At 39.3% G+C, this 17049-nt stretch overlaps 1 protein-coding gene across 1 annotated transcript in view; it reads left to right on the top strand.

Moving 5' to 3' along the window:
- The window catches only part of dnah1 (dynein, axonemal, heavy chain 1), a 437548-nt gene that overhangs the window by 364518 nt on the left and 55981 nt on the right, over positions 1–17049 (top strand). Inside the window, exons 69-71 of the mRNA XM_060835044.1 lie at positions 1967–2137; positions 5208–5387; positions 8340–8516. Coding sequence (XP_060691027.1) covers positions 1967–2137; positions 5208–5387; positions 8340–8516 — 528 coding nt within the window. The remainder of the gene's footprint in view (positions 1–1966; positions 2138–5207; positions 5388–8339; positions 8517–17049) is intronic.

Raw genomic sequence — 17049 nt, forward strand, 5'->3', positions numbered from 1 at the left:
ATTCACTTTGAAAGCAAGAATAAGAAGGCAGATTACTACCTGAATAGCTGTAAAGTGGAAGAGGGAAATGTGCAGCAGGACTTGGGTCTCCTTGTGCTGAAGGTAAGCATGCAGATGCAGCAGACAGTAAAGAAGGCAAATGGTATGTTGGCCTTCATTGTGAGGGGTTTCGAATATAGAAGCCGAGATGTGTTGTTGCAATTATACAGGGCCTTGGTGAGGTCACACCTAGAGTGTTGTGTGCAGTTTTGGTCTCCCTTTCTGAGGAAGGATGCTCTTGCTCTCGAAAGAGTGCAGTGAAGGTTTACCAGATTGATTCCAAGGATGATGGAACTGACTTATAAGGAGACATTGATTAGGTTAGGATTGTTTTAACTGGAGTTCAGATGAGTGAGAGGGGACCTCATAGAGACTTATAAATATCTAACAGGACTAGACAGGGTAGATGCAGGGAGGATGTTCCCAAGGTTGGAAGCGTCCAAACCAGAAGTCACAGTCTGAGGATTCAGGGTGGACCATTTAGAACGAAGATGAGGAGACATTTCTTCACCCAAAGAGTGGTGAGCCTGTGAAATTCATTACCACAGGAAGCAGTTGATGCTAAAACATTGAATGTATTCAAGAGACCGCTAGGTATAGCACTTGGGGTGAATGGGATCAAAGGTTATGGGGAGAAAGCACGATTAGGCTATTGAGTTGGATGATCAGTCATGATCGTGATGAATGACGGAGCAGACTTGAAGGGCCTCCTGCTCCTATATTCTACGTTTCTATGTTAACTGATGTGAAAGTTCATGGGTGCTATGCCCTGCCAGCTACCGTCCACCTCTTACCCCTGTCATAATTTGACCAGGAAGTCCACCTGCCTGCGGGCTAATTGAAATCCTTATTTAATTAAAGGTCATTTACAAACTTCATTTTGCCCCCATGGGATTTAACTAATGGAAGGGCAAGGCATTTGTGCCACCATGATAATGTCCCCATTTCTCGGTCAACAGATCTGATTTCAAGTCCCCTCTCCCCTGAGGTAATACATGTCATGACATGCCTGAACAAGTTGATTAAGTTATTTTAATCAGTGGCAGGAGTGCCCATGACAAGCAACCAACCTGAAAGCTACTATGGATTGTTGGTGGCAAGAAGGTGAGGCTTGCTTAAGAGGCCGTCTAGGTTCATTAGTGTACCTCCATGATCCTTCTCTGCCAGCATCCCCCAAATCAGTGTATCTCATTTGTCTGGATCCTGGTACCTGGATTAATGGTGGAATATTACACTACCAAAGAGTATCGGCAGAAGAGATCCTGTTCTAAGATAGCAAGAAGGTTTATTGAATGATAGCAATAAATACAAAAACATTTTGTCAGTCAAAATTAATATGACCTTAGAGATCTATAGATACATCTGTTCTCTCCAAAAGCTAGAGGAGAACTCCTGGTCTCTATCTATATATGACATCAGTAAAATGAGTGGAGCCAATGTAACATGAACTTTAACCCTTTATACAATATGACCCACCATATTCCCTCTACACTGCCCTGTCTACCCCACCTGTCCTTTGCTTGCCAAGTCTTGTAGCCTAACCACAGCAATACCCACTGCTCAAGTTACTTTAACTCTTACTCCACGGATCTTCAGGGTCAAGGACTGGGTGCAGCAACTGTTCTAGCAGTAACTTCCTCTCCTGGTAGCACTGTGGGGACTGGAGAAGTGCTGGCTATTTGATCAAGCAGCACCACCAGATGGGGAAGAAAGTCTCATCATAAACCAGTTAACAGCCTGTCTGACTGCTATTAAGTAACTGCTTAAAAAAAACTACTAGAGAAAAGGTAGGCTCACTCCCAACATTTTATCCTAGGAGGCATTCAACCTTGAATTTTGTGATACCAAGTGTGGCTATGTGTGTGCTTGACTGATTTTATGTATGAAAATTCAGGATTAATCACGTGTTCTTTGTTTTAATATCCAGGTTCATCGAGACTTCAGGATTTGGCTGACTAGTTTACCAAGCAATAAGTTTCCAGTGTCAATCCTTCAAAATGGCTCTAAGATGACAATTGAACCACCAAGGGGAATAAAAGCAAATTTACTGAAAACCTACACGAACCTCACTAATGATTTCTTGAACTCTTGTTCGAAGGTAAATTTATAATTAATATTTTATTACGAGTATATGGTTTTAATTATGTGGAATACTCGCAATACTGAATAATTAATATTCAACTCTTCTCTTCTTCCTGCCAAAATACCTAACTTCAAATTCTTTCCGTATTTTATCCCATCTGTCAAGCTTTTGCAAATTCAGTTAGCCAGTCTATATTCCTGTGAAGCTTCTTTGTGTAATCCTCAGCACTTGCCTTCCCACCTATTTTTGTGTCATTTGCAATTTTAGCTATACTACATTCACTTTACTCATTCAAGCCAACAACATTTATAATAAATAGTTGTGACCGCCACACACACCCACCCCCACACCAAATAGTCCCTTGAAACTATTTCAAGTTGCCAACATAAAATGTCCCTCTTATCGCAACTGTCTGATTTCTTTTAGGTAATCAATCTTCTACCCATCTTAAGAACCCACCCTGGGCTCTTAAAGGAGACAAATGTGTGATACCTTACCAAATGCCTTATGAGAATCCCAGTATATTGCACTCATTTATCTATACTGCTTGTTGCTTCTCAAATAATTTCAATAAACTTGTCAGGCATGATTTTCCATCCATGATCTGCTTGATTATATTATGTATTTCTAAATGCTCTGTTGTTACTTTTTTTAATCATAGATTTTAACATTTTCCCAATAACAGATGATAAACTAATCGGTCTTAGTTATCTTTTATTTTGTCTTCTTTCTTCTTTAAGCAAAGGTATTTCAGCGACTGTTTTCCAAAACTCTAGGACTTCTCCAGAATCTCAGGATTTCTGGAAGATTCTTCTTCTGGTTCTGTAGCTATTTCTTTTAATCTCTTAGGCTGTGACCCATCAGGTTCCATTTACTGTGATTGTTCTCAAAACGAATACACATTGGAATATCACAATGAATGTATCAAATATCTTGAAAGATACCTCTTCTAAGACATTAAGATGTTGGTTATCAGGTCCAAGAGTTTTGTTGGGTTTAATTCATAACGTTCTCTAGTACTTCACGCTACTGATATGAATTAGCATACACACCTCACACTCAATATCCCCTTGGTTCACCATTATTCTGATACTAATTATGTGCTTTCTATTGTGAAATCAGCTACTGGTCTTCTTTTTTTTTTAACTGTCTCTGCCATTTCTAAATTCCCACTGCAATTTCATACTCCTTAGTCTGCAAGGGCCCAAAAATACTTTTGCCTCCTCCCTACCATTTTATATACTTGTAGGGCTCAGTAACTGTTGTAAAAAGCCACCTATTTCATGAATGTCTTTTAGGGAAGAAAATCTGTCATCAATATCCAGTCTGGCCAGCAGTGACTCCAGGCCCACAACAATGCAGTTGACTCTAGTTGTCCCTCTACCCTCCTGACAGTTCATTATACTTCCAAGCTTATGCCATCTGTACATTCTGAAATTGTGCCCTGTACACCTGAGTCTAAATCATTAATACATATTAAGAAAGTTACTGCTGGGGAACACCTGGCATATAGCTAACTTTCTATCCATGAGGGCAATTATGTCCCTTTTTATTCCATGAACTTTAACATTATTGGCAATCCAGTTATTTGGCAATTTAATAAAAGGCCTGTTGGAAATTCATTTACACAACATCATCAAAAACTCATGAAAATTCATTAACACAATTTACATTTATAAATCCATGCTAGTCTTCCCTGTTAATTTTGTTTGGATTATTGTCTACCACAAAGGTTAAACCGACTGGCCTGCAATTACTGGGTTTATCCTTAAATCCTTTTTGACTGAGATTGATTCCCTCCAGTCCCAATACTTAATGGATCACAATATAAAATTAAAATACTTTTCCCAGTTACCACAATAACAAATATAATAACTTTCTCTAGATCATGTTTTAAACTATAAAATCTATTAACCAGGTTTCTTAGTAAACACGGTTATTGGTTTGTTATCAAAATAAAGAGTCAATAAATATACAATATTTGGTTAACATATAAAGCCAATAACATAGAAATAAAATTAGTTATCCCTCTAAACATCCACAATGCACACATCCAAAAACACACTTTGAAGAAAATTAATTACCCTGCAGAAATGGCTTCCTGGAAAAAATGCATTTTGGCCAATCAGTTATTCTTGAAGGCAAAAGATAACCATAGAATGTTCCAAAGTGTGTTGCTCTGAAGTTTTGACAACTGTTGTCAAGTCACAAATTACACACAGTTGTCCTTGAAATCTTGCAGACAGAGCTTGTTCAGGAAGGACAATCTTGATCCTCAATCACTCTTCCAAAAAGAGCGATTAATTTTATCCCTGAACTCAACCAGAGGCCTTTATTTTCAGAGAGAGATCAACTGGGCAGTTTGTTCTTAACAAGCTTTCCTCCAACTCATTGGGTTCTTAACAGGCTTTTTTGAACTGAACTAGATAAAATGAGACCAGTCACTGTTATAAAACAGCCCCAGTTCTTTGATTTATAGGAAACTTCATTTTTAAAAGATCTCCAATGTCTGCAGTAAACTTTCAAATACCTCTTAAAGAAAAAAATTCCAGTTATTTCCACAAAACTTGAAATAAATCTATTTTTCACAACCCTTCAAAATATAATCCCTCCAAGCAATATTAAAATGTAAAACATTTTGATCACATTTTATCCAGTTCTCTGGCACCACCCTTATATCTATAAGAACTGTCTCCACAATTTCCACATTTACTTATTAGTATTAGTCATCAAAACTCTCGCACCTTTCAAGGTGGTTAATTTGCAGTTTTCCTACCAATCTTTGTCATGTTTACCTGGTGCATATCCATTCTCATCCCACTGAAATTGGAGGGGAGGGCAATAATGTATAATTTTCCATCACACTAAGTAAACATCAATTAATTCTGTACCTCCCCTCCATACTGTTTGACTCCCATTAAGTATGGTAACTCAAAACATAGTGACAAGCAGATAATCTTTGCCCACAGCTCCTCTGATGATAGAATTTTGAAATAAGGAAGTGCAGGTTTGGCACAAGTCCTTATGAAACATCAACTCAATTTGTCATCACAGTAAAACTTTACAATTGTTTCTTTAATTTCAGGTTTCAGATTTTAAGGCTCTCCTGTTTTCCTTATGTTTATTCCATGGAATAACCTTAGAACGTAGGAAGTTTGGGCCTCTTGGTTTCAATATTCCCTATGAATTCACAGATGGAGACTTACGAATCTGCATCAGCCAACTAAAAATGTTCCTGGAAGAGTATACTGAGCTGCCCTTTAAGGTGTGTGAGAACACTTATAATTGGAACTCAAAGTACTGAGTTATATTTTTTCTGGTTGCAGGAAGTCAAAGTGGGTAAGATAGAAGAATTGAAGATCTCTATCCACGGGAGGGAGGGTCTCTCGGTTCCACGATCAGTCAAATAAACACTATCAGTTCGGTCTGGTTGAGCAAGATTTCACACTTTATTAATGGCTGGGCTAAGGTTGTCCAGCAACACAGGGGTATCTGTGTCCCCTGGATAAACTGCGCAAAATAGCTTAAAACAAAGAGAATTTTATATGGTTCTTAAGAAATAGTACAGCCTTAATTACAGGGCAAATCCAATAAATGTAATAAAATGACATTATGAACAATAGGTTAACCCAATGATATTTCCTGTGAACCAACTTTGTTTTGCACATTTTACCTCTCTGCAACTAGGAAGGCCATCTACAAGGTTAGTAATGTCCGATCTAGCTTAGTTAATTCCATGCTGTGAAGGAAGCATTGTCTGCTAATCTTTGATTCAGTTAGTTCAGGAATGCAGCTTTTAGCAGGGTAAAAGCTATTTTAAACACTGTGTCAATTTGCAGCCTAGAAGCCATCTTATTATGTTACTTTATGTTACTTGCAATAAGAAGCCGTTTTGTTGTTAGTAAGGTCATGTATTAAATGATTGCTCCTGACAATGTCCTAAATCCAGATTTTAGATCCTCCGAATCAGCACCATAGCTTAGAATTGTTCTGCTCAGTGTAACTGCCAGAAGACTGTCTATCAAAGAATTGTTTTTATTCATTCACATGATATAAGTATCATTAGCTGAGCCAGTATACTTTGTCTATCCTTAATTGATAAGGTGATGATGAGCTGCCTTCTTGAAATGCTGCAGCCCAGGTTCTGTAGGTAGACTCACAATATCATTGTGGGGGGTGTGGTGGATTAAAGATTTTGATGCAGCAACACTGAAGGAATGGTGATATATTTCCAAGATGGTGAGTATTTTGGAGGGTGACTTGCAGGTAATAGTGCTCCCAAGTATCTGCTGTCTTTATCCTTCTAAATAGAAGTGGTCAAAGGTTTGAAAATAATGTTTAAGAAGCCTTAGTGAATTTCTGCAGCACATTGCATACTCTGCTGCTACTGACCATCGATGGCAAAAGGAGTGGATTTTTATGTCAACCAAGTGGATGTTTCAAGCTTCTTGAGTGTTATTGCAGCTGCACTCATCCAGGCAATAAGGAGTATTCCATCATACTTGTGCCTTGTAGTTGATAGACAGGCAAGGGAGTTAGGAGATGAGTTACCCACTGCAGGATTCATAGCCTCTGACCCACTCTTATAGCCACAGTATTCATATGGATAGTCCAGTCTTGTCAATAGTAACCCCCAGAATGTTGGTTGTGATGGTAACATCACTAAATATCAAAGATCGATGGTTAGATTTTCTCTTATTGGAGATGGTTATTGCCTGGCATTTGTCTGGCAAGAATCATACTTAGCACTTATCAGTCCATCAAATGCAAAAGGGACTCAGACAGCAAGACTGGGAGTCAACTTTGTGATGGTCATCAGCTGGAAAAGCTAATTGCCATTGCTGTTCTGATTTCTTGATGTTCACCTTCACAAGTTTGAACATTATGATAAATTGGTAAGAACAAGATGCTTACCCAGATGCTGTGAATCTGATAATAAGCTGCTATGCCTGAAGTACTTTGAGTTTTTATCAGCATACAGTAGTATTGTAAAAATATGAATTGCATTGTTTGGGCTCTTGGAAGAAGTCCATTTCCTGATAGATTTGAGTGTTCCAGAGCACGAATGGAGTGCATCACAGCTCTGCATGTTCCATTCAAGTTGTTTTTATTTTAGTAGTTTCCTTGCAGTCAGGCTCAGGAGACAGACTCACTGAGTTTTACAGCACAAAAAGAGTCCTTTCAGCCCAACATGTCGTTAAGTGGTCATCAAACATCCATCTTTTTCCATCCTACTGTTTAGCTCTTGGACTGTAGCCTTGTATGCTTTTCAGTGCTCATCTAAATAGTTTTTAAATATCTTAAGTGTTCCCACCTTTTTCACCCTTTTAGGCTATGAGTTCCAGATTCCTACAACCCATCTGGGTGAAAAAGAATTTCCTCAACTCTCCTCTAAACCTCCTGCTCTTTACTTAGCTGTGATCCCTTTACTAACAGAGAAAGTTCCTCCTTATCTATCCCATCTGTGTCCCACAGAGCAGGTGCTGAAGAGCTCAGAAGGTGCTAACAAGCCACTGAGTCTGTGTTGCAGAGAGTAGTAGCCAAAGAAGGTGTCTTCATACAGCTAAAATGCTGCAGTTGACTTTAAGGTGTTGGCTTACATTAAAGTTCCAAAAGCCATTTGATAGCTGACAGTTGGTGTGAAGGAAGCCCATAAACAGTAATTGCTTGGTACAGTCGACAAAAACTGAGTGTAGCCTCAAGTAGCCAGAGGAGCAGAGTTGCAGGGAAAAAAATTCAACTTTCTAGCTGTGAGCAGTCATTGAAACAACCAGTGATGGAGTGGCAGGAGTAACTTTCAAGGCTAAATCTTCAAACTGAATAAACAGAATCCTTGTAAAAGAACAAAGTTTTAATGAGATTTGAAGAAATGTGGTATCACTGATGTCTGGGTGGGTTGTTGAGAAATCCATGGGATCTGTCTTGACTATATCTACTATTTCATGTGCTCTGGGGGGCCTTTCACCATAGTTTGTTCTCCATATTTACCTCGTACATATATCTTTGTCAATTGTTTTCCTTTTCTAACATTTTATACTCAAGTTCATTTTGTTTGTTCAAAACTGTTGTAGCAGGTGACTTTATTATCTTGGTAAGTGCCTGGACCTCAAATTTCATGTAATGGAAAGAGAAAAAAGATACTAGTCCTTAAACAAATCGTAACCTAATTTGGTGGATTGTACCAACAGTCTAATAGCCTGCTGCATTGACCTTATAGGTACTGAAATATACAGCTGGGGAAATTAATTACGGAGGTCGTGTGACGGATGACTGGGACAGACGGTGCATAATGAACATTTTGGCAGACTTTTATAATTCAGACGTTCTAGAACAAGGTTTTATCTACTCTGAATCTGGAATCTACAGGCAGATTGATACTGAGATTGAACTTGAGGCAAGTGCAGACTTTTTTAAAGATACTGTTTTTATTTGATCTGTTCATTGTTTGCAATGAATGTATCTAAGCAAGTTTTTAACACTAACATATTTAAGATCATTGTTCTGAACTGATAGTAAATTAAAGAGATTACTTCTTCTGTTCTGAAGAAATGAATGAAAAATCAAAAAGTCATCCCTAAGAAACAAGTTGCCTAAATTTGTGGCATTCTCTGTTGAGTGTGTGTTCACGTTCCATTTCAGGATACAAAGTATATAATATTACAAACATACTAACAATGAGCAGAAGTAGGCTATTCAGCCAAACAAGCCTGCTCTATTATTCAATAAGATCAATACTGACCTTCTACATTCCCATTTACTCCAGAAAGTCTTGATTTCATTGCCAAACAAGAATCTATCTACTTCTGTCTTAAAAGGAATCAATGACCCCACTTTCACCACTTTCTGAATCAAAGAGGGTACCAAAGTCTCACAACCTTCTGAAAGAAAAAAGTTCTTCTTGTCTCAATTCTACAAGGATGACATCTAATTTTAAAACAGTGATCCCTAGTTTTGAACTGACCCATAAGAGGAAGCAGTAAAAAGTGAGGTCTGCAGATGCTGGAGATCAGAGCTGAAAATGTGTTGCTGGTTAAAGCACAGCAGGTTAGGCAGCATCCAAGGAACAGGAAATTCGACGTTTCGGGCCAGAGCCCTTTCCTGATGAAGGGCTCTGGCCCGAAACGTCGAATTTCCTGTTCCTTGGATGCTGCCTAACCTGCTGTGCTTTAACCAGCAACACATTTTCAGCATAAGAGGAAGCATCCTATCCACGCGCACACTGTCAAGTTCTTTCAGGATCTTACACACATTAATTAGGTCAACTTCACTCTTCTAAACTCCAGTGAAAACAACCCAAATACTGTCCATCTTTCCTCATAGGTAACGCATATGTTCTAGGAATCAATCCAGTAAACTTCCTCTGAATTATCTTCAATACATTTTTATCCTTCCTTAAATAAGGAATCCCAAAGTGTGCACAGTATTCGAGATGGGGTTTCGCCAATGCCCTGAAGAATTGAAATATAACATAGAAACTAGCAGCAAGAGTAGGCTATTCAGCTATTTGAGCCCACTCCACCATTCAATATGATGATGGTTGATCCTCTAGCTCTGTCTAACATCTTTAGTTTTATGTTAAATTCCTCTTATTAGCCTTCTTGAATACATGCCTACTGTACCTTTATTCTAATGTTTTGCGATTCCAGGACCAGAATACATAATCTCAATGTACCTTAGAATTCCAAAGTCATTTGCCATTTAAGTAATACTCTGCTTTTTCATTCTTTCTGTCAAAGTGAACAATATCTTATTGCCCACACTATACTCCATCCGCCAGATTTTTGCCCACTCATTCAATCCGTCTGTATCTATCGGCTAACTCCTTATGTCTTCTTCACAACAAGCTTTCCTATCTTTGTGTCATTTGCAAATTTAGCTACCATACCTTTGTTTCCTTCTTCTAAATCATTGATGCAAACTATAAAAATTTGAGGCCTAGCACAGACCTCGAGGGACTCAATGTGTCGCATCCTGCTCTTCAGAGACCCTTTTAAGCATATTTGGTTTTTCTTCCAGCCATGCAATCTACCCCTACACCTTCAGCTTATAATTTCTGCATAGTCTTTAATGTGGCACCTTATCACATGATGCTTGGAAATCCAACTATAATACAACTCCACACCAGTGGAGGTCTCCACTAATGATGTTACCTAGCCAGGTAATGAAACATCTGGATATCAAACCTACAGCTCAGCGAGCAAACCTACACCCTAAACCTCAACCTGAGCTACAAACCTTCACAAACCTTGCAAAAAGTACACCTACTGGCTACCCTTTATCCATAATATATGTTACTCCTTTAAAGAAGTCTCATGAATTTTTTAAAATTGAATTTCTTTCCACAAAATGAAACTGACTGTTCCTAATTGCCTTTGAATTTTTCTAAATGCTCAGTGAAACCTCTTTAATGATCAATTGTAATACCTTCCCATGACAGACATCAAGTTAACTGGTCTAAAGCTTCTTGTTTTCTCCCTCCCTCCCTTTCTGAATAAAGGTATTAGTTTTGCTACTTTTCAGTCTGACAAAACCTTTCCGAATCTCGGGAGCTTTGGAAATTAACACTAATACTAACATTATCAGTTCCTTCAAGTTTCTAGGATAACGTTTATCTTGACCCAGAAGCAAATTAGTTCACAGTTCCAAAGGTTTGCTTAATACTGGTTGACATTTGAAAGTGCCACTCTGACATAGGAGTCATATATACTTAGCATATTTCAACCTTTCTTCAATATGAAGAAGAATTCTATTCAATTCAAAATGTTAACTCTTTCTTTCACCATAGATGCTTTCAAACTTGCTGAGGATTTCCAGTATTTAGTGTTTTCATTTAAAAATTTCAGCATCTGCAGTATTTTGCTTTTATTGTAGGTGCCTTTCATCTTCTTGGGCTGGTTCTGCCATTCAGTTGATCATAACTGATCTATATCTCTGTTCTATCATCAACCTCGGATAAGTAAGCTCCTGATAGCTATTCTAAACAAAATATATACTTTCATCTTTTTGATGACAGCTGTATATGCTTGTTCAAGTACATATTGCAGGTCATATATTACTATTTGAAGAACAGGAATTACTCCACCTTTCTGTACAACCAAAAGATGGCAAATCATTTCATTACTTGTTAATTTGTGCACCGTTGAGACCAATAATATCTAGAAAGATATGAATGTTTTGGTGATTAACAGAGAGGTCACTCAGATTTCAAGTTTTAAGACCTTTAACGTACTAAATAAACTAAAAGCTACATGGTCTAAACACTCTTAAGTAAGCAATTTATAATCTAAGATACAGGGGAAAACATTTCCTTACTAGATTTTACAATAAGAGAAATTTCCTTCACTGTTATACTTTTTGCTATCTCTTAAATGGACACTTCATTCTCCATGGATCAATCCAAAGTAGTTCTAAGTTCCTGTGGAATTACTTGCTTTTCTCTTCCTTTCCCAGCTCAGCAACTCTTAGTCCCAGAACTGACTTTGATGGTGAGAGATGAATTAAGATCTTTCCTGTAGTCAAGTGGCGACTGACAAGACCACAATATTCTCTGTTTAAAGTGCAGAACTAGCTGCTTCCGTATTTTTCTTTACTGTCTTTCAGATTTTTGCAGTCTGATCTGTTATAGGTTCCTGGATTTGTTATAAAAATCCTGTCCACTGACAGTGTAATGGCTTCATATGTCCTCTTCCTTACACAAAGCCAACTTATGTGGCCCTCGTAGAAATGCTAATTAGCTGCCTTCTAGAACCCCAACTTCTTTCTGTCTTGAAATTATACAGTTTACAATATAACCATATACAAAACCTGATATTCCTAGCATTCCCTGGACTTGGAGACTAACAATCTATCCACCATCAGTACTTTCTTCATAGTAAAGCAACGTGGGCACCACTTTAACCTTTAACAAGTAAATCAACCAGGTTTGTTGTCAGCAAAGTTCACAGAAAATCACATGACCCATTTATTCACCATTTTACCAGAAATTAAAATCACATTCCCACAAACAAATTAATATTAAAAACGTTTTAATTTGTACCATTGTTACAAAATGGCTCCAGTTTTCCTCTATGTTAAAACTCATAATCATATTTTTGAGACTCTTAAAATGGGACTGTAAGTCTTTCTTCAAAATGCCACTGTTTTTAAGCTGATCATAACATTTTTATCCATGTGACAGTGTTTTAACATTCCCAATTAATAATTATTTCCATTGGCAACAGATTAGTTGAACAATTAAGTTTGAGCCAGTCAGAGTCCAGTTTGATTGGAAAATAAGGCTAAAAGTTATATGAACGAATTAATTATTATTTTCTTATCTCTGGCACATAAATTTGAGACAGAAAATATTTAAGATGACTTAAGACTTATAAGCTGTTAACGTTCAGCGTTTGATACTCTTATTCGCTTCTGTAAATTATGAGTGCTTGCCCAGCTGCTATCTGATATTATGTTTACTGGAGCTTTTTTTCTGAAGATAAGGAAAATTGCTACAAATTGGCTTTGTTTGAACATTTTTGTCAGAGCCAGGAAATTCAAAGTAAAACTGCATCTTTACCATTAAAAGAAATCACGGACGTTTAAAGAATTTGTATATCCAACAGACACTGAGCAGGGGAATGTTTGTCGGGTCAACAAAGAACTTGACAAAGAGATAAATTTTCAGCAAATTTTTGAACCAAGAGCAGGAAGTGATGAAATGAAAGTCTAAGAGTGTAAGACCTAATTCGCCAAAGGCCTTTCCAAAATATATTCTGTATGGTTATTTGGGTATAATAACAGTAGACTCCAAATGGCTAGAAAGCAAACCACAAAAAGGCACAGACCCTTTTCCCAGACCCTGCTAGAAAATAAATCTCACAATCCCCTTCAGAAATTTATGAATCCATTACTGCCACAAAATCTGTTTCTGTATACAGTATTACAGTTTTCTTGGCAAGAAAAATAATGGAATTTTGGATATACATTAACTTTTGACAAATTAATGCCCTGCTGCATTAGAGAAGGATGTGGAACACTTATGAGAAATGACTGTAGAAAAAAAATGTTCTGATAAAAATAGCAAAGTTTAAAGTGGACATGGCACTGAATTCTGATGGTTTTCACCACATGCCTGAGGAAATAACAGCACCCCCGCCACAATTTTTCAACATTAGCACAAATGCAGACTGTATTGTAAACCTGAGGGTTGCCAATGTGTGATCTCTGCTTAAGAAAGGAGAGCAGGATAAACTAGATTACTTCAGTAGTTATTCTACTGGAGAATTTCACAGTAAAAGTACATTGAATGCGACCAATTATTTTAAAATGTCCTACAGATTTTTCTTAATGGAGTCCTTAGACAGCATGGAGCTGTAAGATCAAAGACCTGATATACCTCAAATCAGTTGGTGGCAAACCTTCAGCATCAAAGGGGCATGGGAGAATAAAGTACAATTATCATTGAATTGTTGGGGAGGCAGTTGTGTCACTGTAATGTCACCAATCAGTGGAATAATAATGCAGAACCTGAAGCTAATGTTCTAGGAATATCGGTTCAAATGTCACCAAGGCAGATGGTGAAATTTGAATTCAATAACAAAATCTGGAATTTAAAGCTAGCTGAATGGCAACCATGTAACAATTGTCAAAAAAAACTAATGTCCTTTCAGAAGGAAATCAGCCATTCTTATTCAACCTCGACACCACTGAAACCAGATGCCAACTCACAGACACCTCCTCCTTCTGCCCCCTCGACCACAACCTCACCTCCCATCACCAAACCATCATCTCCCAAATCACAACCTCATCACTTCAGGGGATTTCCCATCCACCCCATTCTACTTCTTACCCAAAATTCACAAACCTGATTGCCCTGGTCAACCTATCATCTCAGCCTGCTTCTGCCCCACCAAACTTAACTCCTCTTATATCTTGACACCATCCTGTACCTCTTGGTCCAGGAACTCCCACATACATTCGGGACTCCACCTCTTCCATGACTCGTTTCTCCAGCCCCGAATGCCTCATCTTCACCATGGACATCTAGTCCCTGTACATATGCATCTGCCATGGCAAAGGCATCTAAGCTCTCCATTTCTTCAGCTCCCGCCGACCCAACCGGTACCCCTCCACCGACACACTCATTTTAGTGGCTAAACTGGTCGTCACCCTCAACAACTTCTCCTTCGAATCCTCCCACTTCCTTCAGACCAAAGGGGTAGCCATAGGCACCTGCAGAGTCCCCACTACATCTGCCTCTTCATCAGATACATGGAACAGTCCATCTTCCGCACTTACACTGGCACCATCACAATCTTTTCTTCCAATACATTGACGACTTTATCCGCACTACCTCATGCTCCCACGAAGAGGTTGAACAAGTTCATCAACTTCATGAACACTTTCCACCCTGACATCAAGTTCACCTGGACATCTCGGACACCATCCTCCCCTTCCTGGACCTCTCCATCTCCATCTCCATCTCCAGCAACCGAGATGGACATGGACATCTATTTCCCTGGACTACAGTTCCACAGCTCCCTGGACTACACCTCCTCCCACCCCTCCCCCCCAACCCAATAAAAACATTAGCTCTTACTCCCAATTCATCAGCCTCCACTGCTTCTGTTCCCAGGAGGAGGAATTCCACTCCAGGACATCCAAGAGGGCCTCCTATTTCAAGAACTGCCATTTCCCTTCCCACGTGATCAACAATGCCCTCCAGCACATCTCCTCCACTTCCTGCACCTCCGTCCTTCAACCCCATCCCTCCAACTGCAACAAGGATATAACCACCCAGGTGTTCACCTCCAACCCTACTAATCTCTGGATACAGTCCATTATCCTTCATCGTTTCTGCCAGCTACAATCAGACCCCACCACCAGAGATATATTTCCTTTCCCACCCCATTGGCATTCTGCAGAGACCATTTCCTCCACGAAACCCTTGTTAGATCCACACCTCTCCACCAATCCACCCTCCACCCCCAGCACCTTCCCTTACCACCTCTTTTGCAAGAGGTGTAAAACCTGCGCCCATACCTCCCCTCCCTCCTCCATCCAAGGCCCCAAAAGATCCTTCTACATTCAGCAAAGACTTTCCTTCACATCCAAACACCTCATTACTGTGCCTGTTGCTTCTGATGCGGTATCATCTACATTGGGGAGACAGGACGCCAACTCATGAAACGTTTCAGGGAACATCTCTGGGATACATGCACTAAACAATCCCACCGCCCTGTGGCTGACCACTTCAACTATCACTTCCCACTCCACCAAGAACATGCAAGTCCTGGGCCTCCTCCACCACTAAATCCAAGCTACCCGATACTTGGAGGAAGAACGCCTTATCTTCCATCCTGGGATCCTCCAAAACACGGCATCAATGTTGATTTCACCAATTTCCTCATCTCCTCTCCCCCACCTCATCCCAGATCCAACCCTCCTACTCAACACCATCCTTTGGAACTGTTCTACCTGTCCATTTTCCTTTACACCTCTCCTCCGATCTATCACCATCACCTCCACCTACATCTATCTATCTATCTCTCACCTTTCCAGCTACCTTCCCCCCTACCCCCACCCTTCTATTTATCTCTCAGTAGCTCCCCCGCCCCCCCCCCCGTCGCTCCTTCTTGGATGTTGCCTGACTGGCTGTGCTTTTCCAGTGCCATTTTTTGATTCTTATCTGTTTGACCTACAGATCTACTGTAATGTCATAGAGTTATAGATTCATAAAACATTGAAACAGGTTTTTCTGGTCACTATGTCTATGCTGACCAACAAACATAAAACTACAATAATTCCATTTACCTGTACTTGGTTTATAGCCTGCTATGTCCTGGCATTTTAAGTGGTTGTCGAGATGCATTTTAAACCTGACTCTACTGACTTTTCAGGCAGCACATTCCATACTTCTCCCACCTTCTGGGTGAAAAAAATCTTTTCCTCAGATTCCCTTTAATGTACTTATTCCCCACCTTAAACTTATGCCCTCTGGTCTTCGATATTTCTGCCATGGGGAAATGATTCTCACAATCTACCCTATGTCTACCTCTCATAGTTTCAGATCCCCACTCAGCCTCCTCTGCTCCAAGGTAAACAAACCCAGCCTAACCGATCTCTCCTCTTAACTTGAGGCTTTACATCCCAGGCCACATCCTGGTGAATCTCCTCTCCACCCTCTCTAGTACAATCACGTCCTTCCGATACACTGGCCTCCAGAGCTGCACACAGTATTCCATCTGTGGCCTAAGCAATGATTTATGAAGTTGTAACAAGACTTCCCTGCTCCTATAGTCTATGCCCTGGCCAATGAAGGCAAGCATCCTGTATGCCTTCTTCACTATTCCGTCTTGCTGTGCTGACACCTTCATGAATCTGTGTGGCTGACTCTTAAATGCAGATCTAGTTAAACTGGAAGACCTTTGCCAATTGAGGAATTGAGCCAAGTTAACAGTCTTTATGTTTACCTCCTTTTGGTGGAGAGTTGATATACATTATAAGGTAAATCTCTATAAGTGCTTTCACAGATAAAAGGGTGAGAGATTAATTGAATTTAATTAATTTTACTGTCCTGTTCTCCAGTCTGTAACAGGGCTTGGTTTATTTACTTTCTTTCTTTTGTTTTCCCCTTTTTCTTTTTAAAATAAGTGCTTCTTTCCTCATTCTGTTTGTGAAGTGCAATTTAAAATTACCAATAGCAAATTCTTTAGAGTTAAAACAAGGGAGGGTTTATCATTGCATTCAAAGTCCAGGCAAATGGTTCTTGATAGACAGTCACAAACATGTACATCCAAGAAAAGAGAAAGGAAAGAAGCTAGTTGCAAATTTCAAACCAGACATGCAAGGTATTGGGATCAAAGCCAGCTGTTTAGCTGCAATCTAATATCATGTGTTCTCTTCTTAAGTTACAAACATACATATGAACAAAAGTCAAAGCTCTGTAG

This window comes from Hemiscyllium ocellatum, chromosome 14 (assembly GCF_020745735.1).
Source record: "Hemiscyllium ocellatum isolate sHemOce1 chromosome 14, sHemOce1.pat.X.cur, whole genome shotgun sequence".
NCBI classification, from domain to species: Eukaryota; Metazoa; Chordata; class Chondrichthyes; order Orectolobiformes; family Hemiscylliidae; genus Hemiscyllium; species Hemiscyllium ocellatum.